The sequence below is a fragment of the Solea senegalensis genome, linkage group LG13, assembly GCF_019176455.1.
Source record: "Solea senegalensis isolate Sse05_10M linkage group LG13, IFAPA_SoseM_1, whole genome shotgun sequence".
Lineage (NCBI taxonomy): Eukaryota > Metazoa > Chordata > Actinopteri > Pleuronectiformes > Soleidae > Solea > Solea senegalensis.
The window spans coordinates 20726915-20754788 of NC_058033.1; the positions used below are offsets into that span (position 1 = coordinate 20726915).

The following is a 27874-nucleotide window of genomic DNA, read 5'->3' on the forward strand; positions in this document are numbered from 1 at the left end:
CTGTACTTCAAGATTTATAAATTCAATGATTATGGTTTAAATGTGTGTCTGGACCCACCTCGACTTTAAATCCAGCCTGGAAGCTAATACCGTCGGGTATGGTTGTCTGGAAATCAGCGATGGTGTAGAACTCTTCCTCAACCAGAGGGGGGACGGGCGGCTTGGGTAGGTTTGCACCACGTGGCTGTGCGACACGAGAGGAAGAGACAGACACACAGATTTTAAAAGCTTCATGCTGAGAGGAAACTGAATATTTTAGAGAGAATCTGTGCGGCGTCAAATCTTACAATGGTAAGATCTCTGCGTGGAGGAGGTCTGTGTCGTGATCCCACTTCTGTGGAGGGAAAATACGTTTTGTTATTAGTACATTTTACATTTCCTCGCAAAGTTAAGGAACCTTCTGCAACATCAACTCACTGCTCTTGTTGCCGTCTGAGAAAAGCGAGAGCCTGTTTTCCTTCTGGCTGTTGTCCCGGTTCTCTCTCGCCGCGTTGTTCTGCTGGTTCTGTTTGGAGAACCCGTCGAGGTCGTTGGCGCTGGCGAAGGCGGAAGCTCCCGCTGACTGCTTCTGGCTCTGGATGTCTGCTTTCTTCAGGTAGGAGGCGGGGGCCCAGCCCTCACGGCCCTGGTACCTGGAAGACGTGCACATTTTTCCGTCAAATGAACTCATTTCCGCCCCCGGAACCTTGACCCGGGTCGTGGAGGTGAAATTACCTGATCTTCCACCATCCCTCCAGATTCTTCTGGATCACCTCGACAATCATGCCTTTCTCCAGGTCAATCTCGTCCTCGTCCCTGGCCGCGTACGGATAAATCACCGAATACTTCTCTTCTAGAGTCGAGAAAAAAGGAAAAGTAATTGTAAAACACGTATTAAAGTAAAATGGGGAGCACATACAGATGCTGATGTAGCGTTAAAGCTTGTCCAACACGACCCTCTCCCCATCTTTTCTTGCGATCGTTGCTGCTACAGCGGAACACTGGCTCGACACTGGTCGACTGAGTAAATGAGGCTTTAGAGGCTTGAGCAGCATCTTGTGGAGTGAAAAGACGTGAGACAGATACAGGAACAGGACAAACGTGTGCTAAACATGAGTTATTTCACACCACAGAGAATAGAACCACTGTGTTGATCTCGCAAGTGTTTAGAAATGTTGCTTCATTGACAAAGACCCAAGAAAAACCACCCGTGCATGCAAGGGTTTGAAGTACATGCTTGAGTATCACATGCCGCATACGCATCAAGCATTCACACCAACACTAAATGTGTGTGAACACACACACACACACATTAAGAATAGGGGGGGAAAAAGAAAGGCGTGCGCTCCACCTTGCCCAAAGCCTGTGCTGAACAGATCCCCTAAAGTTCTGCGGCGACCCACGTGCCGTGGCAGTGACCAGAATCTCCGAGGCACTGATCCCAGCGCAGTGAGCAGTAATAGATAATAATGAAAATATGTCAGTGAATGTGATGAGAGACTGTACCAGGAACAACCAGGCAATAATTGATGTCCACATTTCAAATATGACATCATTTCCATGAATCTATGAAACATATGGCGTTATATCAGTGCCACATTCATGAAGGAACAATGTGACATTTGGAGCACAGAAATCACACATCATTTTCATTTGTGCTCAATACATGTATTTGCATGTTTGCAATTATTCATTTTAACGTGCAATAATAACCCCTCCCACAGAGTTTTACTCATGTGCCCTCACAAACTCTGCAGACCGCTGCACGCTTGCGCTCCAAACTCTCCCCGCTGACAGAAACAGGAAGAGATTCACATCTAAGAAGCTGAATGTCCAACTCATTTGTCGCGTTACGGAAGCGTTGTGATTGGAGACGAAACAGCAGTAACATCTAAATTCATATCGTCTCCGATTGGTTGATTTTGTGGCACGTTTGTAAAGCTGTGCACAGAAGGAAAGAGATTTGAGAGCGAGAGTGCAGCGGAGTGAGAGGGGTTATTATTATTATTATTATTATTATTATTATTATTATTATTATTATTATTAATATCATTATTGCACGTTAAAATGAATAATTGCAAACATGCAAATGCATACACAGAATATATTTTTGTTTGCTCAAATGAAAATTATGTTTTGCTCGTGTATAATTTCTCTTCAAAATAAATGTTTCTGTGCTCAAAATCTCACAGTGTTCCTTCACAGATGTGGCCCTAATATAACGCCATAGAAATCCAATAGATTTAGATTTGCACCTGGAGGAAAAGCTTCATTATTATTCATATACTTTCACGTACCTTCTTCCCCTGGAAGACTGAAGTCGTCAGGGTCATCCTGAGCCTCGAGGCAGGTGGCAGGAACCCAGCCCTGGGCATCCTCTGAGCTCACGAACCACCACCCTGAGAGTAGATAAATAGATGTTTATATTCCTGGTCATAACATTGTATTTACAGACACCAGATCTGTCAAAATCTGTCGTTTTTTGAGCAAACGGAGCTCACCAGACTCGTTTTTCTCGATGACCTCCACCACTTGGCCCACGTGCAGGCTGATTTCGGAGCTCTCTTGCTTTTCATAGTCTGTTACTGCCACATACTGGTCGAGAAGGAGAGGATCTACCGAGGAGGAATCTCCTGTCAGGGCAGAACAAAACGTGGTACAGACTTATTTAGACTCTTCTCTCTTCCTGCTTATGTCTTAGTCCAAACGACAGATGATTAAATCTCAATCGTGTAAAGAAGCCTCTCCTCACTTTATATTTTTTTGTCACTGAGTTGTTAAGGAAACGTCCTCGTCACAATCATGTAAACGACAGAATTATCTAAGAGGAGGCTTATCTACAACATGGAGATTCTCCAGGACGTGAAGCGGAGGAGGTTATTGTGATTTAGGAAACGGTGACAGGGGAAACGGTGACAGGGAACCGAGGAATAGAATAGAATAGAATAGAATAGAAGTGAATTCACGGGTTAGGTCAATCATCCGACCACACAGACCAGCAGCAGTGAGACCCACCACCAACGTTAGCACCAAGCCAAATCAAAGTTTTCACACAACACAACCAGAAATGTACTTTCCATTTTAGGGTTGGACACTTGTTGCCTTAAGGGCAGATACTGTACGGTGAAGGGACACAAACGTCATTCACCACGGAGCATGCAGACCACTGAAGGTGCTGATGTTCGACAAAATGACCTCACAGAACAAGCTTTAAGGGATGTAAAAAAATAATGAAAGCACAAATGCGGTGGATTCTAGACAGCCCTAAAATACCAACACAGGTTTAATAAAGTACGATTTTCAGTGCATTCTTTAAGCTAAATGTTAACTTTAACTGCACTGGAGTGGAACATTAACATAACACTTGAATCTCCCTGATTTTGCATGAAGGTAAAACATGCAAACAAAACAATATGTGGCAGGAAAACTACACATACACAATACACTACACAACAGAGGTGGATAATAGCAATGAATTACATTTACTCCAGTTACTGTCATTTTTTACATGAGTATGTACTGCACTTCACTACATTTTAAATCATATCTGTTACTAAGTAAAACAAAAAGAAATGTTGGCCTGAATTTAAATAAATAAAAAAAATAGATTAAATAATTAAATAAATAAATAAATAATAATAAAAATAAATTAAATAAATGATAAAAAAATAAACAAAAAATAATTAAATAAATAAATAAATATATAAATAAAAAGATTCACGCAGCAGAAACTTTGGCAGTGAATGATGAGGACTGAGAAAGTTAAAGCATGTGTGACCTTTGACCCATTTTGACTGAAACATTAGTTTACATATTTTTTATTTTATATTTATTACTTTAATTTGTTAAGGTTTTGCCTTAACACAAGAAAGAACCTTGTTAAAAAAACATTTTTGGAACACTACTTTTACTTTTACTCTTACAGTTAAATTGAAGTAAAAGGTTATGGTACTTTGACTTGAGTAGAATATTTTAGTTACTCTTTCCACCTCTGCTACAGTCAATGCCGTTATCCTCAGTGTTCACTGTTCTGTTCTAACACAACCAGAGAGAAGAATTAGCATCACTTATATTTAATATACTGTATCAGTCCTTTATAGAACCAATGCAAGCCCCAAGCCATCAACAGAGCCACATCCCAGGGACGGACGGGGGGGGCGGGGAGGGACAGGCCATGAGCAACCGGCAGAGTCTCACACACTACTCGACCGACCAACCATTGACAGTTTATGTTTACTACCTCGCTTAAGGAAAGTGGTCGCTCTCTCCACAAAGCCTGATGGAAAGGAAAATGAACGGAGAAGAAAACTGAAAAAAATGAACATGGATGCAATTTAAAAAAAATTAAAATAAAAATAATAAATAAAAAAAATAATCAGGAGAGTTAAGAGGATGAAAAAATGGCTCCAAACTCCAGAAAACATGAAATAACAACAGTTTAATACTCAGTGACCACTAGATGGAGATAATGTTGTATTACACTATTTAGATTTGCATTCATAAAGTTTTTTTTACACTATTACAATCGCCATTTTGATTTAAAAACATACAAATAAAGCCGTCATCTTACCTGATTTCTTCTTTCCAATGGGTTCCCTGGTGACGAGAGGAAATCAACACATTACGAGCAGGAAATGAGTGTCATTGACAAAGCAGAGGAAACCTCGCTGTGACTTTATGGACATGACTTTATTCCCACTTTTAATCTGTACTTTGCTGCTTTTATATTTCTGAAGATATGCAGAATAAGGTTTGGTTGTATGTCAAAGCAATTGGCATTAAAAGCGTCTCGATGGTTGAATCTCTCCGATATAATAGAAAGCGAGCATCTGCTGCGTCTGCTTCAGGCATTAATGCACCACAAGTCAATGTCCAGATTCCCTGAAAAGGCATGTTGGCTAATGTCTCTTCTCTAATAATTGTAATATCTTTAAAGGCGTGTACTGTATCGTTGGATAGAAACTTAAAGTCACTCCTCCGTCATCTCTCTTGATCGTTTCCCTGGCAGCTCCTTCTTGCTTATTTCCCCGCGCATTAACACGAAGGCTCTCAGCCGTCGTCATAAAGCATTGTTCCGTTGGAGGAGCTGTTAATCGCAGAGGCTTCGGTCACAGTAAATCACAACACACACACACACACACACACACACACAAGCAAATCCACCTCTGCCTGCAAGGCTGTGGACTGTGATACAAGAACAATATTTAAGAATCACTTTATTTGTTTTTGACTGAGCTGAACGTTACGAAAAAGCAAATCAAACGAATCCTCCACTCAGGAGTTTTCACGTAACCCTTCCCTTCCTTCTATTCTATTCCTCGTCCTTGTAAAACTTTCCCTCTTCTCTGCAGGCGCCTCGCTCCTCCTCCTCGATTTCCTCTGGTTCTCTCTCCGCTTCCTCTTTGCAGCTGAAATTTCCTCCTCCTTTAACTTTGCACTTTAGTTTATTTCTTTTTTCTTTTCTTAAAGGAGGGAGGAGGAAGCCTAAGATGTCCTTCCTTCTCAGTTGCGGGAGATTTACAGGCCCACCACAGTAAATCTCCCCACACAGTGGCTGCATGCTTGCTGTGTCTGCTGTTGTCAGTCAGCCAAACAACAGGCTGCACTCACAGAGAGCAGTAATCCAATTTTAATAAAGATGAACCAAGGTCTTTCCAATGTCCATCCGTCTCTCGTAAATGCCCCCTCCCTCTCTTTCTTTCTTTCTTTCTTCTTCCCAACACAGGAGTAAGGAGGTACTGTATGAGTCCTAACCTCAGACGAGATGCACAACAACCTGTGCAATTATATTTCATTTTATATGCACATTTTTATATCCTGCACAATATTTTTACACAGTCATATCTGTATCTAAAGTAAATAGCGTGCACGGTCCTTTTTATTCATATTTCCAGCATTTTTAGTCTGACGGCATTTTATTCATACTATTCCATTGTCCTCTCTGTGTGTGTGTGTGTGTGTATATATCTTGTTCTCATTTTTGTCGCTACACAGTCCTGCTTTACTTTCACACTTGCCTTGGCAATGTAAACGTATGATTCCCGTGCCAATAAAACCCATTGAAATTGAAAATGGAGAGAGAGAGAGAGAGAGGGAGGGAGAAACAGAGCTGTGCGACTGACAGACCTTCTATTCTCTTAGACATATTTCTGGCCTCATTCACTATTAGATAATAACCATGTCACAGATCCGTCTACGTCTGATTATCATACAACTGGCACACGGCCACCGGAGAGCGACATTTTAAATATGAACTTCTCCCGGCTGTAAGTGTTTGTTATATAATGCACCAGAGTCATCATGACGAGGCAAACATGACGGGAAAGTGCAGCTTTTAAATTTCTACTGCTTTATGACGCAAACATTTAGTCTGGTTTACGCGACGTAAGCGTCCGTGACAGATTCATCAAACAACGACTTAGTGGAGGGGAAGAAAGTAGAGGAACTGTCTAAAAAAGCCTGCTATTCCTGGTGTAAAGGGCGATATTAGACACAGTTTAAACACAGTGATGTGTATTAATATAGTATTTCATCTGTAGGTACAAAGTGATAGACGACATGCCATCGTGTCTCTTTTCTTTCTTTCTTTCTTTCTTTTTTTTTAACACACTCCCTCACTGCTTTTCTAACACTCTGGGCAAATATAACACGACTTAGCGACTCTCTCTCCTTCAGACTAATGTCTCACATGAGTATGTGATGACATGGCTATTGTTGGAGTAAAAAAAAAAACATTCATGGAAAACAAGAAAAGCTGTGTGGCTCGAACCTTAAGGCTGAACTCAGCGTTTTAAAAAAATAAATAAATAAAAGACTCATTAAGCATTTCATAAGCAAATGTATAAAATGAGGCCCATTAGACGGCGTAATGACTGTTCATTAAGGGCAGACGGCGTGTAGCACTTACTCCTTGGGCGGATTGAGATCCTCGGGTCTGGTCTCGAAGAAAACTCGGACCTCTTCACACTGGGAGATGTAGACTGGGAGCTGAATGAGGGCCTGAGGAAAGAAACAGACAGCAGGGATGCTTCAGTATTTATATACTGTGTATATACAGTGTATATATAGAGAGAGAGAAGTCAAGCAGAGGTTAAATGTGGTGTTCATTGTCTGTCTAGACTCCATGAAGTCACCAAGCGAGTAATTGCTATACAAAGTATTTACAGGCAATTACAGACTTCATACCAGTGCTGGCATGAATAATCCAGAGTCGATGACCATTAGTGTCATTTACTGGTCTGTCCCAGTGTTTCCTCACAGACTCACTTCTTTTCTTTGGGACACAGGTTGAAATGTTATGATTTTTGGTCCAGAAAATGCAGAAAATTCAGTTTACTGTCATATAGAGCATAGGGGGCCCCAGCGCTGTGATTTCCGCCCCTACGCTGTGTTTCAACCGGCATTCGGGGGCTTTTCTGTTGTTTTTTCCCTTTTTTAATCGGTAACCGTCGCAATAATAGATTCACTTCACCTCAGGAAATAGTGTGGCCTCTATGCTATGAAACAATCCTGGTGAGAATCTTGTTTTAATCGTGAAAAAAGCTTCACACCGATTAAAAAGTTGCTAATTAATCAAGTCAATGTTTCAGCTCGAGTGTATTTATTGTAAAAACTGACTCATCCATTATCAAAATAGTTGACTACTAATTTAGTAGTTGATTAATTAGTTGCAGCCCCAGAGTTTAATCACAATTGATTTATGTATAAAAGAAAAGAAAACAGAAATTGAATTCCACGGTTTTTAATATGCCATGCAGGGGTTTTTTTTATGCAAAAGCTGTAATAATGTTAAAAGTATTATGCCCTTGTACTTTGAGAAGGACGAACAGGCCAACATCGAACTCTCTCTCTCTTGAGATTCCATATGAAGATTAAAAAGATTATTACAAAATCAAATTTGGATGATTGTGCAGCCTGGATGTCGCCCCCACAGCCCCGGTCCCTGATTTTGTGCAGCCTCTCATGTTTGATGTTGTGCTCTACTTCTTAGTTTGGGTTCACGCCACAGGTCGGTTTGAACTCCCTCCCTCTCTCTCTCTCTCTCTCTCTCTTTCTCTCTCTCCTTGATCTCCATCTTTATCGTTTCTGTGGAAGATCACCACAGCGAACGCGAGACGAGCCCCGACAACACAAAACAGCCACACCGAGCCGCGCTATCGCACCGTTTCATTTTCTTTCTGAGTCTGTGTTCTATCTGCCTCTCCTCATCTGTCTCTCATTCTCCTTCAAACAAACATCTAAAGGGCAGCACTTAAACACATAATCAGTCTGACCCCCTCCCTCCCTCCATCCTCCCCAAAAGAACCCAGAAGACAGACTAAATGCTGCCAATGAGCCTTTGCTGAAAGTCTTCATTCTCACTGGCTCGTCCATGTGCTGGCAGGCGCAGCTCGACGCCATCCATCAAGCTTCCACCGGCGGCCTCTACCTCTGATTTTAATACCCCTAAGTGTTTCACTCCTGTCCTTTCGGGGGAGCACAAAGTCTCTGTCTCTCCCTTTTTGACACATGCTGATATGGAATGGAGAGTGATGGATGCGGAACCAAAGCCAAGAGACTAAAAACCAAGGTGTCCTTGTCCCGCCCCCCCCCCCGCCACGTTCCACATTTGCCCCGTCACGCCGGCATATCTCTCACAAACGCAAACACATTGTGATTTTGTGCCGCAGAAGCAGACGCGTCGTGTCCATGTCCTGACGTCCAGAGCGATGCGCTGGTTCCTGAGGTCAGAGACGTGGCCGCGCGCTCCTGGGATTTATTTCAGCCTGCGGCCCCCGACCGCTCATTACAATTCTCCCCGGGGAGGAGACAGGGGGCTCAGGCGTACATTACAGCAAATGGACTTTATGGGTGTTCTTTGCAGCAGGCAGCATTAGGGTAATTGTGAGTGTGTGTGTGTGTGTGTGCTTGTATTTATAGCTTTGTGAGGTCCAAGAAAAACTGTACAAACCTAACTCTGTGAGGACATTTTGACCTTTGGCCAATTTGACTTGTGATGTGGTGTCGTCCATCACTGGAGCTCAGCAGTTTCATGCTCTCTCTGTCTGTCTGTCTGTCTGTGTTTTCTCTCTGTGTCCGTCTCCTCTTCATCCAGCTGTTTGTTCGAGTTGAATGAAAACAAGACTTTGCAACCATGGGGAATTTCCGTGATTCAGGTTAGAAACCTCAGCGCAGAGCACAACAGAAAGGCTGACTCAGCTCGCTCTCCAAATAAAAACATCTTACATCTCGTCGGTGTGGCCGCGTGCACGGGCGGATAAAAATGCAATTCATGTCTTTTTAGGGTTTGTTTCTGCAAGCACTGTAATACCCACAATCCACTGTTGTTTGATGCTTTCATCAACAATTATCTGTGAGAGACACTTTTTTACGTGTGTATTTAATAAGTCGACATGTCAGTCAAGTCAAGTCAACTAAACTACTTCCATAAACAAACACATGGACTAAAAACTGTGCTCTGCCTCTGTCCTTCCCCCAAAGTCCTTTGCCTACATTTGTATTTTCCTCTTCACCCTGAGGCCTTGTAAAATGAAATTCCTTTATTCTGCACATAATGAGCGCAGAGTAATTGACAGTTTTCACGAGGCTCTTAAAAGAGATAAAAACATATACGGGGGAGTCGGAACGAACTTGTAAAAACATCCCCCGCTCGGAGGAGCAGGGGGTGGATTAGAGTTTAGGGGGCCCTGTAAGGTGAGCTTGCAATATTGAGCAAAAACACAGCTTATGGGCTGTAGATGTGCTGACTGGAGCAAGCTCAGCAAGGGAGGGGGGAGTGGGGGGGTGGAAACGCCTTCTCGCCACAACACGAGATATTTAACATCAGCTCCTTTTCCCGTGTTTTATTTTGAAAACACACGGCTGAATCGTGCGACTCCTCGGCCGCGGGCGTTTATTTTTCTAAATGTTTTGACCATTAAATGTGACGACAGCTGGATCAATAACAGATGCACACTGAAGAGGAATGTTTTCAACTTTATTTCAAGGGCAAAAAAAATATTTGTCTCGCTGTCGTGAAGCTGAATAACATTTATTTGGGTCGCTATGGTTACATTTCTATCAAACTGAGCCAGTTTTATGGTCACAGTCCGACTACAGTGGAGCCTGAGCTGGTACAGTTGTGTTTTTCCCCCCATTCTTAAAGCCAAGTGATTATTAAACCCTTGGGTAAAAAAAAGCCATGTAATGAACTGTATAATGCTATAAGTTTTACATAGAAAGAGCAAACTCAACACATTCTGTCGCTATAAACATGCAAAGTACATTTATAAATTCCATTGTGATCGCTGGTTATGGAATAGTAACCACTTCCAATGTCACATTTATCATCTTCTCTACACTAGTGATCCCCTCGTGAGACATTATCCTTCGCCTCCGTACAGAGGAAGGCCAGCGACCGGGACGCACGAAAGCTTTGCTCGAGGGAGTTTAGTAAACGCTGTCGCGCTGAGTCAGTTTAGAAGACAAGGGCGATGGAATTACTCTCAGAGCTGTTCTTGGAAATAATGTCACCCGATAAAAATCTCGTTAAGGACATCTTAGAGCGCGACGTGGCTTCCTTTTATCTCATAAAACCAAAGTATGTGCACGTGTTTGACGGATGAAGGTGATACACGACAAATATTCATCGTAAAAACCAGACGAAGTCGATAAACATAGATTATTTCCCTTGTTCTACTCATGACTGAGCTGATAGTTTTGTTTCCTGTCCTCTGACCACCTTACGCTCTGCCTTGGTTTCCATTTGTTGTACTTGCGGTCAGATTAAAGATGGAAAAGTTAAAGTCACATATTATGGGTCAGCGTACTCACCCTGCAGTACTCGTTGATGGGCCTTAGTCTTTTCATGGCCACGTCTCTGATATGGCTCCTCCTGAACAGGATTTTCCCTAGAAAGGAGAGTTAAAAACAGACGTTAGAAGTTGCTATAACTAAATAATAAATGAGTATATAAGTGGTTGCTGCCAGTACTCCAGGGCAACATTATATTCTGATAATCATACTTCATAAATAACGTGTATTTAATACCATATTTCACATAAAAGCATTATTTAATGAAAGAAAATCATGTCAGAGGCAACTTTTCCAAAGTTATGGTTCAAGTGAAGATCGATAAAGACGCTGGGTTTGACAAAATTAGCATGCAGACGGGCATCATCAATAACACTGACAGCACAATGAGGCGGGTGAGGAGCTCGGTGAAGAGCTGGCCTTTTCCAAGTCATGAATAAATGATTTTGGGGGGAAAGCAAACTGCAAGACAGCCTTAAATGCTACTTCCCTTATTCTTATCTCCGGCACAAATGCCCACAGTCACGGAACGCGCTGGGTTCGCCATAACAATAACAAGGAACGGCTACAAATATAGCCTCTTAAAAACACTCTTCTAACTTGCAGGAAACTTCGCAGCCAGCATCTATTTTTTCCTCCTCCTCTCAGCGGCTGAAGTTTGTCTGAAACACTCACACAGACATCACTAATGCCAACATACACTTTAAACTGGGCAGGAAGTTGAAATGAGATCTTGAAAGCAGAACTGGACAAGTTTCTGTATCGCCGACATCAAGGCGGTGACGGTGTTTGTTCAGTGCAAACCTGCTGAAACATGAATGTCGCCGGACGCGGGCACAGAACGAGTCGAGCGTCTCACCTACGACTAAAAATGGCCTTTTTCTGCTTCCTCAACCCACAAGAATCGAAACCACAAAGGATTGTGTGTGTGAAAGACACGTACAGTGTCAACAGAATAAGGTTTTTTTTATTTATTTTGGAAGACCTGGAACTGTTTTATTTATCTTTTCATGAAGACAATGTGAAGACGCTACCTTGGGAAAACTGCTGTCATCGTCCCACCTCTCATTCCCTGTCCCTATCACCACTGACGTCATCCTCCTCTAGTGTTTGGAGTGTTTTTTAATAACTTTTATTTCTCTTCCTTTCCCGTGGCTCGGTTCCACCCATGTTTCTGCTGCAGCTGATAAATACTGACCTGGGATGGACGGCTAATCCCTCTCCTACTACGGTCAGATGCCAGATGTTTGGTTCTAGAACAGGGTTTTGTGTCCTGGTTGAAAGGACGACTGATATCTCACCAAATATTGGATCGAAGTCACCACTCACTGCCAAGAGCAACGGAGAATAATTCCAACCGTATTTGTCACTGAGCCTTGTACAGTTCATCGTCATAAAAAGAAGATTGGCTACTTGAAGAATGAAAGAAGATATTGGGAGTTTGTTTGATGTTGGCAGAGAGGCCTACAGGAAAACTTTTCCTCCTCTCTCTCGCTCTCTGTCCGTTTCTCTCGGCCTCTCCTCCCCTCGTCACTCCTCTAACAGAAAGCTTTTTTGACAGTTTTCCAAAACTCTCTGGGGTCAGGAGGAGACATGAACACTGCCCACTCTGTATGCACGGCAACTCACGGGTGCAGCCAATCAGAAGGGCTCGTTCGGGGAGTGTGGACGAAGCTGTTTGGAGGAGACGTGACTGAACTGAAGCGGAGGGTTTTGACTTTATGACAAATCTCCGAGCCAGCGGTGACTGTGAGAATCAAACGACTTTGGTTTCCTGGCAGAGGCGGAGACACAGAGGGGATGTAGATGGAAACACAAAGAGCTTCAGTGTTACACACACCTTACTCACAACAAGCACACTTACGAAATAAAGAAAAGTAATAGATAGATGTAGTATAGATGACCCGACGCTGACAGTTAAAGGGAGGAAACGTTTAAATGTTCAAATCCTGCATCATCATGTTTATGGCCCATATTCAACATCTTGAATACTTGCAGATTGCTGAAGCCGTGGCCTGACTTCAGACACGACTCTTTGTACCGTACTCAAAAATGTATTACGACATACTTTAATAAGACGATAAGGTTAAGAGTAGACGTGTCTTGAGACTTGTGGTTACAAATGAGAGCGGACTAAGACACGTGAGTTTCTTCAGTGTCCTCAGACTGAGCCGATAAGACTTGTGTGACACTCCTAAATTAAAGAAACGTGGTGAATATGTTGCGTTTCTCCCAAACTCGCTGACAAAGGGCGCGCACATCTTCACGCGGTGCTGCCAAAGTCAGGTCTCTGATGCTGCGACATATGCAGCATATTCAAGTAGACAAGAGCAGTGATTACTTTCCCCCTGTAGACGAGACGGACGTGATGTGAATACAGCATAAACATAATAATAATAATAATAAAAAAAACAAGGTCATTGCTCGTGTTTGGATATTTTTTATATACTTTTTGCAGATTGTGAATTATTCTCTTCTTACTGTGAGTTCCTGTGAGCAAATCCATCCCGACCAAGAAATAAGTTTGAACTGTAGATCCATCGTTAAGATAAATGACTAAATCAAAGTCTACTTCAGGGATTCAAGTTCAGGAAGAGGAAAATGAACAAAGATATTGGTTTAAAAGCATCTCAGCTCTTCTCCAAAGGCACAGAAAACACAGAAAAAAGGTTTTTGGAGTTTTTGACTTCAACGATGGTCTAAGACAGAGGAGTCAAACTGGCGGCCCTCGGGCCACATGTGGCCCCCCAATTGATTACATGCAGCCCAAACACGGCCCATGAAAAATTCAAATTCTCCTTTGAACACAGTGGGTGTGGCTGAGGTGATAGAATAATAGACTAGAAATAAAGTAAAAATTGTAATTATCACATCAATAAATGTAGTACCTTCAATATTAAATTACATATATATGGTTATATATAGTTGTCCATGTTATTATTGACTTAATTTTACATTTATTTCTCTGTTTTTCATAACAGATTTATTTTGCATCATTAATATGTTAATATTCTGAGCTATAAACAAGGACTTTTACTTTGAAAATTGGTTAAATATCATTACCAATATCTTTATGGCGATATCATGGTGGAATATTGCATTCCACCATGTATACAGTAAACAGTATAGACCGGCCCCCTCATGGCCAGACTAGATGCTCATCAGCCCCCGCGCCATTTGAGTTTGACTCTCACACCTACAGTCAAATTTAGAGTTTCTAATCTGCCTAATCCCCATGTCTTTGGACATGTGGGAGGAAACCCACGCAAACTCCAAAGGCAAGAGTGCTAACCACGACCACTCAGCTGACTCACACCCACGCCCGCCTCCTCATACTGTACGTACACCTGGCAAAATCCTCTGCTGATGTGGATAAGATCACTAAAGAAGAGTAAAACCATCTTGAGGACATAAATATATCACACAGAGAAGAGGAAACCACTTCCTCAGCCCACAGTCCAGACTTTTGTAAGTGAATTGTTTTCCTGCCTGTCAGAGAGACGACTTTCTTCTTCTTCTTCTTCTGCAGACCGGGAAAATGTTACCGTGCAGTTCGGTCCCACTCATGACATGACTCTAAACCTCCACGTAGCCAAGTATTAGCACAAATAATGTGTTTCCAGCTACTCCCTGCCACGGATACAAACAGCTTCCTAGAGTTTCACTGGCTGTCGGGGGGGAGAGAAAGTGAAAAGTAGAGAGAATTATGTCTATTATCTAATACAGGATTAATCCTTCTAACTCCTTTATGTTCAATACAATGGCAACTAGAAGGGAATAGTAGATAAGAAGTGTTTTTCTAGCTTTAATGTTTGCCTGCAAGTCAGGGTTCAACAAAGTGTGTGTGTGTGTGTGTGTGTATTCTCTCAATGAGTTCCAGACCTGGATGGCCACAAAAATAATACTATCCCCCACACCCATCCCCAGCCTGGTAGTGGGGGTTATTATTATGGGTGTGGTCTTTCTTTCAAACACTTAAAAAGAATGACTGAGAGCAGCAGGAACTCAGTCTACAAAACAATTTCCAAACACATTCAAGGCTCTTATTTTAAAACAAACATGGACTTCTAAAAGCCTGACAGCGGCACGGCAACGCTTTATTACCGTACACAGCGACACATACTCAGCCAAAGGCCCTAACCCTAACCTAGCGCATGCCAAGTCGAACGCCACGTGCAGAGGAATCGGCTGAATCAGCTGCACGATTAAAGAGCTTGATTAGGAGGAAACGGCGTTCCTCACAGAACCATGAAAGAACAGTCCACGGTGTGGTTGCTTCACATAACTGTGAAAGACGTGGAACGAAAGAAACACGCAGCAGTGCAGTGAAAGGAGGAAAATGACACCTTAGACGTCTGATGTATTTAGTTTGGGAGTTTTTCCTGAGTTTTAGAGGTTGGAGCCAACAAGTGTTTACTTGTTATATTACTTCTTATAATCATCACAATCGCTGATGTGATGATTTAAGCTCTGTGTGTGTGCGTAACTGTTACCTGGAAGGAAAGGAATGATCCTGCGCTTGGGGTCTTTCTGGCCTCCCTCCACTGGGAATTTATCCAGCAATTCCATCTGTAAGCACACAATAAATGCACAACTTATTAGCGCACACAGTATTTACACTCACACATACACATATTAGCACACAGTGGGGGGGGGGAGCCGAAGCTGGAGAGAGAGGACGGGGTTCACGTTTGTACAAATCAGCAGTTCCTTCTTCAAGGAATTTGGCCAAAAACGGAAAGGCCTGCCAGTGATTAGGAATGCACTGAGCAGATGGTATGGTTTTCCCCCTCTGCTTCATGTGCTGCTGCAGCTGAGGGGCTGTGTGCAGCAAGGCAGCGCTGCACTGACATAGTGGAATATTATTTTTTGTAGAGGTCAGAGAGTCGTGGCTCCTTGGATTTCTTGATTTTCTTTCTTCTTAAATCTGCCTTAAGAAGTGCGAGAAGTGAACACGTGTTTGTCTTTCTTCTTCTTTCACGTCGTCCTGCATCTCACGCGTCCACGCCTCTCTGTGCACCAGTGCAAGCAGGTAGACAAATGTTGTTCCTTGCATCTTTAAAGGGTTAGAACTGGGTTTAGGGTTAGGCATTTAGTTGTGAGGGTTAAGGGTAAGGTAAGGGGCCAGGGAATGCATGATTTCCATGAGTTTCCTCACTTTAAATGCTGCAGAAACGTGTGTTTCTCTCATTCTCTGTGCAGCTGAAGCCAATAAAACCACACCTGGTGTGAACTCGAGGTGCACCCCCTCTATGTTTCTCTCTCACATCTACAGACCTCCATTCAAAAGATTTAAGGTCAGGAATAAAACGACTTACCTCAGTGAACACAATCCATTACTTTAAATGAGTGTGTTTCTGTAAATGTGTTTTTCTGCAGAGACAGATTTATGAACGCTGTTGCGCCAATTAGTTTAATCATAAGTTTTTATAGATTTTAAAGTCCTTTTCTGTGGTAATTATTATTGGTTGAGCAGTTAAATACCAATCAATTCACTGTGCAAAACAAGACAGTTTGAAGTCACCGATGTTATTCTCTGGCTTTTCATAATAGTTCTCAACATAAAACCTCCAGACACATTCTTTCCATTCAACAATGGCTCTGCAACCATCGCCTTTCTCACTTTTGAGACAATGGTTCTGATTTATAACACAAGCAATCAGCGCTGGATTATATTATCCACTGTGAGCCCACAGGAGATTTTACAAAGGCAAGAAGATGAGGACGATCTGTGGATCTGCGGTTAGAAGCCTCGACATGTGAACTCAGACGGGGGCGAGGACGTCATGACATTGTTACAGTTTCAGCTGGTTCTGTTCCATGTTAACAGAATGGATAACGTGATTTTTATCTAACAAGACTGTGCCACATCAAAACAGTCAAGGGTGAAAACAGATTAGGTTGCTCTATAACTTAAGCCAAGGAGGTTTCACTGCCTCAGCTGAAATCTGTGACCTTTGACCGATGTGAGAAAGTAGATATGTGCAGCTTGTTATAAGCAAGAAAGAAAGTAAGTGACATAGAAACTTCTGAATAATCCCCTCATGATGGGATTACTCAACTGCATCTCTTGCAAAATATTACCTATACCTTGTTTCTCCTCCTTCTATTGCTGCAGTGAGACAACAGGTGTCACAGATCCTGAGTGATGTGACTTATTTCAAAAAATGCCGCCGCTTCACCAAAGTCTAAGTGACATTTAACACTGATTTAAAAGTGAGGGTGAAATATTACAGCCACGCAAACTGCCAGACTGGCATAATATCCACACTTCATTATTATGTGAGCGCAGTCTGAAATGACTGACAGGCCATGAATGGTCGCAGACATACGGACGAGATAAAAGAAAGAAAATGTATGTTCATGCATAACAGAGGACAGATGTTTTCCACATCTCTGGACATCTACACGTCCCTGCTGGCTTTAGTTTTCTCGAAAATGCCCCTCGTTTAATACATGGCGGTTCGGTCAGGACTGGTTATTAAAACCTGAATCCCTGTAATGAGCTTTCCAAACCCCGACAGGGGGTCAGAGGGGCTTTAAACCTGGGTTTTCATCGAGCATGAAAAGCAAAAAAAAGATATTGCCATCATAAATCAAATTATTCAAAGGCTTTTGACTAATTGAAAGACTATAAATAAGCACATACCAGAGCTGGCCAAGGCTGAAACAATGAATCGACAACTATTTTGATAAGCGATTAATCGGTTTGAGATTAAGATTTCTGATTGTTTCAGCTTCTTAAACATGAACAATTTCTGCTTTCTCTGCTCCGTACAACAAATAAATCAATAAAACTGAATCCTTTTTGCGTTGTGGACAAAACAAGACATTAATTGATGGATACATCGATTATGTAAACAAACGTTAGTTGCAGCTCTACTGCAGTTGGTGATTCTGACTAATGTTTTATGCAAGAACCAAGACTCAGGCATGGACACCGGAGACGAAAGATTGCCATTTGTCACTCTACTGAAGCTCAGAATCATCACGCAGCGCGTTTAATACATGCACAGTTTAATCAGACTAAGGCCTTAGTCCGACTAAAACAGGGAATCGGACTACGACAGAAACCCCTGTTCAAGGCAAAGTAAAAGAGGTGCGTTTGTGCATAATCTGCAACATGGTCCTCATAGTTTCTTACATATCAGCAACTTTAAACAAAAAGATTCTGTGACAATAATGACAATAACATGTGTGTGTGTGTCAGAGAGAGAGAGAGAGAGAGAGAGAGAGAGAGAGTACCACACACACTGTAATTGTTCTCATGTGTCTGATTTGGAGCGCAGACACACCCAGTCTCTGTGTCTGCTCTGCGCCCGAGTATCTGCTCTGTAATCAGAGACACTCGAGCAAGAAGAGGCATCTGCAGAGAGAGGAAAGCGAGTCTCCTCCACGTATTAGTTACGTCACACTCACTCACTCACACACACACACACACACACACACACACAACATCAAATATTCATGTCCTTCAGGCAGGAGGACGTCGAGCCAAGGCAGAACACAGGCGAGTGCCACATGACGCTTTAAGGCCATCATATATATATGTATATATATAACCCATGTGTATATATATATATATGTATATGTACGTATATATATATATATATATATGTACATATACACACACTATTATTACTTTCACTTCCATTTTACTCATGGACTCATTCGGTTTTCACCAAGAACGATCTCGATTCCTCTGCGATACAAGGAATCGATCTTCCAGGAAACTAAAAAAAAAAAAAAGCCAAGTAAATACTGTGAAAATGACTCTAAGATGAAGTAAATGTGTTGTAATGTGACACTGATGATTTTAACACAACAACAGCTAAGCAATTTATCCAGTAATTGATTGATTGAAAGTGTAATAATATGACCATGCGACAGTAAACCCGGTGCATAAACACTGTTAGTGAATTCAACAATTCTTGCTGCAACAGAGACTAATGTCATCTATAATTTGTCTAGTCCATATCCGCTCTAACCACATCACATGCCTTGAAAATGGCCTAATGAAGACATCCTGAGAAGAAGCAGCGTGTTGTTGAATGGACGTATGGAGAACAATGACTGCTCTATCTCCAGTTTATCTCAGTCGATTATTTTACTCACTTCACTGTCACTGTCCAGCCATGCATGAGGTCATTGTAACACTTTGTAGTGAATCATGCTGTTAAAAACCCCTCCCCTGCATTTAAACGGAAAGTTCACATGAAGACGTGAAGACACACGTAATGCATAGGAAGTGGTTCTTAGCATTAAGAATTCAAATGAATGCCCTGGGTTTACACTGAATCAATAGTTGTTAAGCACTTTGTGTTGTGGTTAGTCCAATTCAATTCAAAATATGAGACAAAAATAACTTATCTATATGAATATTTTGCAGGTGTAGAAGTATGGCGATGCAAATTGACAATATTAACGACCAGAACATTGTTGTTCCACTCTTATGTTCTTTACTTTTAGTAAACCCCTGCAAAGCCGTTCTCTTTCCAGCTCCAGAAAGTTCAACTCATAGAGGTTCATCTTAAAAACAGCACTTACTGTATATTTGTGCTTGTGGTCCCGTGTTTCACCAGTAAGCGATCGAGCCATTGGTCTGTTTCTACTTACATTGTTGCTAAGAATATCACTTAACCTTATTTATAGTCCTTATTATATCTTTTATATTATTGTATCATTCAAATTTTAGGAGCAGTTTCCCCTGCTCCAACACACCTGATTCAAATCATCAGCTCGCCTGGTAACGAGCCACTGATGTGAATCAGGAGCAGCGTCTCAAACAGGCAGGAGGACCAGGACTGACAAACACTACATCTGGTAAGTCAGTATCACACTTGGATAACTGTAATTCTGCAGAATTCTGGAGCCACAAGAAACAATGTACTTTGTGGCACCAGCGCTTTTATTGTGAGTCAGCTTTTGTTTTGTGTGTCACCGCTCTTAATTAGGGACAGGAATCGGTATCGGTCGTCCAATACTGGTCAAAAATCACTGGATCGGATAAAGGACAGATAAAAATGTAAAATCCAAAAATCCAATAATCATTTGCAACATTTTCACAATAAACAATAAAAGTAACAAGAGACTAGAGTCGAATAGTTTCACATGTGTGGACTTGTGTATTAAGTGTATCATAATGAAACAGGAAGAATTGATCTCTTCTTTGCTTTTAATGAAGAATTAATGCACTGCTTTGTGAAAATGACAGACACAGAGAAAGGAAAAAGGAACGTTACGGTTGCTTTGTTGAATTTGTACAACAAACAACAAAATATTCTGCCTCTCCTCTTATAACTACAGATGGAAACTATGTGACAGCAGGGCAACTCTAACAATATTGGATGATTTCCCACCAACTTTAAAGTGTACAGTGTGTGCTGTATTTAAAGTAGGAAGGCAGCATTTGAAGCTAAGCACATGGACACATGTGCCGTCTGGAAACTGTTCTGAGTGACATGGAAATAAAATTACAAATGTGCAAAGGATGACCCAAAAAACCTCTGCACTTTCCATCTTTCTGAAGAAACAGCTCCGTCTATTTCTGTTCACGAATGACCGCAGTGAAACGAGAAACAAAACGACTCAAAAACGCCGATTGCTCGGCGACTTGCGCCCGTATTTAACAGCTTAAAGATCCGTCTTCAGAGTGCAGCAAGGACGCAGCTACATGTAGGTGAAAACTTGCAAAAGCGTGAACGTCTGGCACTTGATGAAGTACTCGCAGGAAGAGCATGCCGTCATACACGACAACTTTACTGGGACGCCGCCAAAGCAGATGTTCTGCACTCCGCACTTTTTTATCACCTTCATTAAGCAGTAAATATGTTCATCTGGCATCAGAATCTTTACCAGATGAGTAAGAACAACACAGACACTGTTATTCAGTAATTAACTACAAAGCATGTACGTGAGTGCAGAAAAGTAACTTCTGTGTACTTCTCAACTGAGTGAAGAAACAACCTGACTTGCTGACTTGATGGGCCAGCTGTGCTGACAGGATGTGGTGAGTAACACTTCCTGTCTGGCTCTCAGGCGTACTACTAACGTCCAAACACTGTTAAAGTATCATATTTTTACACCTTTTTAAACCGTTGTCTGGTCATGTGACAAACAGCTTCACATGAGAAGATGATTACGACTAAGTGGGAGTGATCGGAAATGACAAAGTGCTAATTTAAGAGAAAATTAGTGACGCTCCTGGTCATGCATGTGGTCATGCATGTGGTCATGCACCCACAATGCACCAAATAATCTTTGAAAGTAGCATTTTTAATAACTGAACTGAAAGTCCCTTTAATATTTGATCCTCTCCATCACTTTTCTAAAATAACACAACAAATCTTGATTTCTTTAGCCCGTGTTAACAATATTTCCCACCCACAGACTGTCAGCGCAGCAGGAAGCAGCTGCGAGCGCGGCGCGATTTAACACCTGCTGGGAATCTCCCAACTGTAAATATCTCATATGCTAGTATTGCACACTCGTCTGACTAATGCTGTCTGTCACTTCTCAGTGATGATCCTGGTGGGTTTTCAGAAATACGTGAGATGAAGAGATTTCTGTGGATTTTAAAAACTTTCCTGACACCTTTTAGTGGCACTGGTTATTTTGTAGTTTTTTTTTAGACGTTCTGCGATGATTTCTTTGGAATGTTTTGAAAGAAGATATTTAAAGGTCTCATAATATTGATATCAATATCATTTAATCACGCAACATTAAAACTCCAGTCTATAATTGAGGATAGTAACAGAACACACTGGCTGATGTTCAACCAACCGTTCAACCTAAATTATATTTAGCACATGAAAATGCTTCAGACTCTTTAAGTGCTCTTGGCCGACAGACACAAAATCTCCAATGCACGTCTCATACTTCCCTTTAAAATGACCGTCTGTATTTGTTGTTTTTATAGAAACGCCACTTCATTATTCCTTTAGGATTTAAAACAGCCCTGACCTAATGTTTTTAGCTCCTCTTCCTCGATGATGCTACTGCTATCACTGTTCATAGCTTTAAATCCACCTAAAACAAAATGTGATGCAATTAAAAATGCAGTTATGTGATAGGAGCAGGGCTGTGGTTCAACCTTTTACCCTCATATAATGAAATTAGTAATGGAATAGTTTGCGTCCTTCTGTTTAACATAATATTTGCAGGCTGGTGGACCATTATAATTCGGTATTTCATTGCTCACTCATGGAGCATGCTAATCAATTAAAAGCCATTTAATCCCATTACATTGACAGTATGCTTTGCCTAAATTGACTTTCTTGGGTTTCCTGGAGTCTGAGCAACAAGACACGGCAAAAGGCCGCCGATCCATTACCCCTCGAATAAGGAAGGGAAACCATAAGATACTAATGAGATTCCCTGGTTGTGCAACAGACACCGCCAGCATGACGTTTAAGGATGATTCAGACATTGCTGTGGTCGCCGGTGCGGTCGTTGCATTCATCACTGTCTTCCGCTAACTGCATCAGGACATTTTCCGACTCCTTTCTCACAGTGTAATTACCAGTGTCATACTGTGTGTGTGTGTGTGTGTGTGTGAGAGTCCCTGGAAATGGTTGATGGAAGAGTTATAAGCCATCAGATGCCTTTGCCGTCCAAAACATGCAACTGTGCAAACACCTTCAGTTTATAAAAACAGTTTTTTTCATGACACAGTTTCACACATGCACAGTCACACTTATGGCTCGGCACGGCACGGCACGGTTAAGTTGCCTTTCCACTAGCGGAAGTACCTGGTACTTTTTTTTAGTACCTTGGAACCTGGTGAGGTTCCAAGCTGAGGTGAGACTATGCGTGACGTCGCCAGACTGCTGGCCACTGATTGGTCAGATTGTCGTCACAGGAAGAGACGTCCGACACAAGAATCAAGCCGAACAGTAGATCAGTTAAAAAGACTCAACAGTCCTAAAAAACGTGGGTTAATCTCCAGCAATTACCAGGGAAATGTCTAAAATCTCAATATTTAACAGAGGAGTCTGGTGTATTTAGCGATTTCAGTCCAGTGGCTGTGTCAGACGGAGTCTGTGCACCGGTCATGGACGGAGTACTGAACAAATAGTTTTTAAATCAACTGATACGAATGATTCATTTACACAGAAAACAACTGCTTTCCAAGTCACTAGTCATCCGTTTGTGTGTTTTTGTCGCGTGTAAAACAAAGTCACGGCAGTTTCGTGCAGCCGCACACTGATGACTCCTGAACCTAAACCGTGCCGTGCCGTGCCGTGCCGTGGCGAGGCGAGGTGAGGTGGGACCATAGGTGGGAAAGGGTCTTTAGTTACCTGGAGGTCAAAGAACTTGCTGTAGCGTCTGTAAATGATTTCTGTGCTGCCATCGCTCCAGGACACTTTGATGATGTAAACCTATAAAAGCGAAAAAAAAAAATCATTAGAACGAACATATAATATTTACTGTTAACTGCTTGATTATCCTCCCCCCCACCCCCCCTCCCTCCCCCTGGGGTGAAACACTCCTGACTCATGGTGCCAGTAATTGATGTGACTCCCCTGAGGACATCATGAGGTAAAGGAAACAGCATGACTGTCACACAAACGCAACACTGTCATCCATTTACTTCCTTCCCTTCCCGTTCCCCTTTGACATCACTTCCTGCAGAGGAGGAAGTCCCTATGCTATATATGCATACGGTGACAATGCTGTCATGTTAGACACTTCCACAGAGAAATGAGCAACACTTCCTCAGCACAGTGTCACAGTGATAATTACTGTACACGTTTAACTGTACATCTTCTTGAAATGCCACCAAACACTGAAACATGACAAAGCTTTAAACTGAATGCACCAAACTGAATTACTGCAACAGGCACTGTTCTTTTTTCCTTTTTAACAAAAAAAGAAGAACAAGAGAGGAAAAGCAGTGAGGTGACTGGAAACTCCTGGGTGGTTCGCTTTGTCTGACTGAACGCCGTTGGCTCCACTCCCAGAGCTTCTCTCTCTGGCCTTGCTCTTTCTCTCTCTTTCTCTTATTCACAGCACAAAAGTCAGATACAGCAACTCTGAGTGATGCATAGGGTGCAACAGGAAATCTCATCGTTATCATCATCAAACAAAGTTACATCCAGAAATGTTGTAGATTTACTCCAAATCAGTCCATACTGTACCCTGTTTGTAAACTTAAATGAATGAATGGAGGGATTATTGTCAGGATTGGGTGCAGGCAACTAGTATTTACTGAGTTTTAAATGACAACAAAGCATTAAATGCAAATGGTGAGTGAGTTTTTCACCATAAAGCTGAAGCCCATGTAAGGACGTGTTCAGTTGAGCTCAAATTGCCTCTTGTACTCTTCACCACACCTCAGGTTAGGTATTTTTTTGGAAGGTTTTGTGTGCAGAGACATTTCACCCACATAACAACACGGGGGGGATGCAATAGAGACCAAAAGGGACAGATGGAGAGGACACGGGACCCGAGAACTCTGTGTCCTTGACCGCTAACACTCACAGCAGTGTGAGGGGCGTCCGGTCCAACAAGCCCAAGGCTTCACTTCCTCACATCTTATGGAAAACAACATATGATAGCGTATAACGCTGGCTGGCACACACCCAGACACACACTGTGATACACAGAACTAACATGAACACCTGCTGACGACTTGGCAAGACCTCGATTGGCCCTCGCAGTCGTATGATGTCATCGGTGTTACTTTAGTGTGTGTGTGTGTGTGTGTGTGACAAATTAACCCACAGGACATGTACTGTGCATCCCCTAAAACCCACTCACTCAGTTTCGGGCAAGAATGATGAAAGCACCATTGTTTAAATATGAACTGCAGAGACGTAAAAAAAAAAAAAAGAGAGAAAAAAGTCTTTGGCTTTTTAACATTCTTGTCTCCCACTCTCGGGCTCTGCAGTACCAGTGGGAGATGAGTGCTGAATGAGGAAAAAAATGACCACACACACACACACACATTCCTCTCGTCTACCAGCTTCTTCTCCTCCTGCTCTGTTCTGCACTCACATGTAGATCCAAACATTAGCGATAACTGACGACTATACCTGAAGTCAGATGTCATGAAGTCCTTCATGACATCTGCTTTTATTTAAGGCCCCGTTTTCCCCCCGCCTTGTACAAACATTGCCTTGTTTTACCTGCAGTGACCTTAAGAACTTCCTCGTTATCAGTGCCTGCACGTTTTGTTTTGTTTTTGTTTTTTAATTAGAAAGTCTGAGGCATGACAAAGCTGGCTGGGGATGCTTTCATTTTAACTCTGCCCCCCCCCACTCTCTTGAGGATTATGGTTTGTGGACCAGACCTGGTTTTTGTCTGGGAGGATGTTTGTTGGGAGACATATTATGTGCAGACCTCAGTGGGGGATTAAGTTGTAGTGTGTGGTTATTATATTGTGATACTGGGATGTAGAGTCAGAGGTCACATGAGCCACTCAAGTTACTCTGTAATGTGACCAAAAGAGGTTAAATTAATCTATGATACATTCAGATACTTTGTAAAGCAAATGTTGTTTTATAACATTTTAAGAAGAAACAGTGAGAAAAGGGAGTTCAAGCCTCGCCCACTTCACTGTTAACATTTAAGAAATCAGTTCCTCTCATGATTTACAACCATAACAAGACACGTTTAAAAACACAAAAAAGAAGAAGAAGAAGGAGAAGAAGAAAGAAAGAAAGAAAATCCCATGTTGTGAAAATATCTCTCTACATTTCCACTGGCGTGTAATTTGATCCTCTCTTTGTTTTAAACTTCACCACAGAAGAGAAGAAGAAGGAGAAGAGCTGCAGAATGAGCCTCGGTCTGCTCCTGAGTTCAGGAGTCAGATTGCGGTTGTTAAAAAAGAAAGAAAGAAAAAAGAAAGAGTCTTACATAGTGTTTGTTGGGAGTCCTTCGCTTCTGGACATCCTGCACTGTTACTTCTAGCACTGTGCGCCGTGGCATGACGTCCTCTCCTTCAGGTCCCCGCGGTTAGAAGAGAGAAACTTGATTTCCCGGTGGGTGTTTTTCCTTCTACTTCTTCTTCTTCTTCTTTCTTCTCTCTTGTTTTTTCAGCAGCGATCGAACCTGGCTGAGAAAGTTTGCTCGGCTGCGCGTCTTTGTATCATCCGCGCCGCTCAGACACACAACGAGACCCTTGAATGCAACAAATGCTTTTCTTCTTTTTGATTCAAACCGCCGTCAAATGTCCAGCCCAGCATGCAGGAGGCCAGAAGTTCACAGTTTCCCCTTCTTCTTCTTCTTCTTCCCCTTCGTCGTCTGTGCCTGAGCCTTGTCCCGCTGACGGCTCCACACCGACCACACTCCCAGCCTATCCCAGCTCGCCCACTCCCATTACATTACAGCAGACTGGGACGACCATTACGGTCCGTGGACCAGCCCCTGCAGCGTCACAGCGAACCACAGGCTGCGCGATCATCTGATCACTTAAAGCTGTATCATCACTGTGTGGCAACACGTTTCATTTCCGATGGTTTTCAAACAAACAAACACAGTCACAGCTTTGGAGACATTGACGCCTCTTCATCTGTGGTTCAAGGACCTTTTTATGTGTTTGATTATGTGATTTTCTGTTGTTTACTTTCGTTTCTAAGCATATACTATCACTCTGTTACGCTTGTTTTTCCTCAAATGTTCTTAAAGGTGTGTTATGACGACACTGTAACAACATCTTTGAATAAATGAATTTCTTGGTGTTTCTAAATTTTAAATTATGCAGTTATTAGGACCTGCAAGATGGCAAGGTAGGTTCCACAACAGTGGGGTTGTCCCAGTCCAGCAGTCGACAGGTTCTGGTCCACAACCACAGGACTTTACTGAACCTTAATTACTCAGGAAGTTTTGACTGGTAGTATTGAAAACAGGATTATAAAATCAGGATTATAAAATCAGGATTAAAAAATCAGGATTATAAAATCAGGATTAAAAAATCAGGACTATAAAATGAGTCTCTGACACATAATCAAGTGATTTTGGAAAAAAAGACATAGTATAGTATGTCGTCCAAAATCAGTGTCAAGTGTCAAAAATGAGTATGTTGTGTGGCCAGTAGGGGGCAGGTGATTGTGGTCAAGTTAAACAGTATAGCATATTATTTAGGTTTTAAATGGCAGCTACAGTGAAGTCAGAATGTTCCTACTTTTCTCAACCTTATTTATTTATTCGTCTACTATTATTATTCATTTTATTTGATTCCTTTAGTGTAAAGTGGGCTTGAAATCTTTAAATTACAGGAGAAAAAATGTGAGTGAATAAAACATCTCAGTGTTTCCTTCCATGGTGTAAATAGTGGTGATCATCAAGACCTCCGAACAGCTGCAGTTAAAGGGATAGTGTGAGGTACTGACACTTCTGTGAATATAAGATTATTCATATAAAATTCAGTATTAACTTATGTTAAAAAATCAGGATGAATGTGACTTGCTTTTCATCGTCATTATCGTCAGCATTCAGGTGAATAAGTAAAAACAAGTGAAGACTGAGTGAAGTAAAAAGACACACATCAGACAACAGCAGACAAAGGGACAAAGGAGGACACATGTCTTGTCGAGGCCTCTATTTATGGAGTAGGAGTTTTTAGTAAGATAAGATAAACTTTATTTATCCCTTTCACAGCAGCAAAAAAAAAACCAGTAAAGATGATGTGTGCAGACAGCAATATTAGCCACAACAGAAAACAAGCAAGGCATTAAAGAAAAAAGGACGACTGTCTGTGTGCATTATATACAGAAACAGTTATGGACATTATATATTGCACAATGCAGGTAGATGCATAAATAAATATAGTGAATATCATGTATTCAGACTCAGTAAGAATATAAATACCTATATAAATAATATGACTATTTCACAGGATAATGAACAGGCAGTAGTGTAAGTGTAGGTGGTTACAGTGCTACATTAAAGGTTGTACAGCCTGACAGCGGTCCGGTTGAATGACTTGCAGTACCATTTCTTTTTGCACCACAGGTGCAGCAGTCTGTTGCTTCAGGCCCCAACAGTCTCATGTAGGGGTGAGAGAGGTTGCCCATGATTGCTGTCAGCTTGGCCAACCTCCTCAATGGAGTCCAGGGGACAGTCCAAGACTGAGCCAGCCCTTCTGAGCAGTCAGTTGAGT

General features: G+C 41.9%; 1 protein-coding gene across 4 annotated transcripts in view; it reads right to left on the bottom strand.

Moving 5' to 3' along the window:
- sh3pxd2b (SH3 and PX domains 2B) overlaps positions 1 to 26172 on the bottom strand; it is a 29263-nt gene extending 3091 nt beyond the window's left edge. Inside the window, exons 1-14 of one of the 4 annotated variants that reach the window (XM_044042270.1) lie at positions 25630 to 26172; positions 23070 to 23150; positions 15264 to 15339; positions 10792 to 10868; positions 6887 to 6978; positions 4550 to 4575; positions 4220 to 4255; positions 2481 to 2612; positions 2277 to 2378; positions 1331 to 1414; positions 715 to 832; positions 418 to 632; positions 288 to 334; positions 59 to 184 (exon numbers count right to left, since the gene is read on the bottom strand). In XM_044042270.1, coding sequence (XP_043898205.1) covers positions 59 to 184; positions 288 to 334; positions 418 to 632; positions 715 to 832; positions 1331 to 1414; positions 2277 to 2378; positions 2481 to 2612; positions 4220 to 4255; positions 4550 to 4575; positions 6887 to 6978; positions 10792 to 10868; positions 15264 to 15339; positions 23070 to 23150; positions 25630 to 25701 — 1284 coding nt within the window. In that variant the 5' untranslated portion in view covers positions 25702 to 26172. The remainder of the gene's footprint in view (positions 1 to 58; positions 185 to 287; positions 335 to 417; positions 633 to 714; positions 833 to 1330; positions 1415 to 2276; positions 2379 to 2480; positions 2613 to 4219; positions 4256 to 4549; positions 4576 to 6886; positions 6979 to 10791; positions 10869 to 15263; positions 15340 to 23069; positions 23151 to 25629) is intronic. The other 3 variants (XM_044042271.1, XM_044042272.1, XM_044042273.1) reach the window with 3 other exon arrangements.
- Positions 26173 to 27874: the final 1702 nt, after the last annotated feature.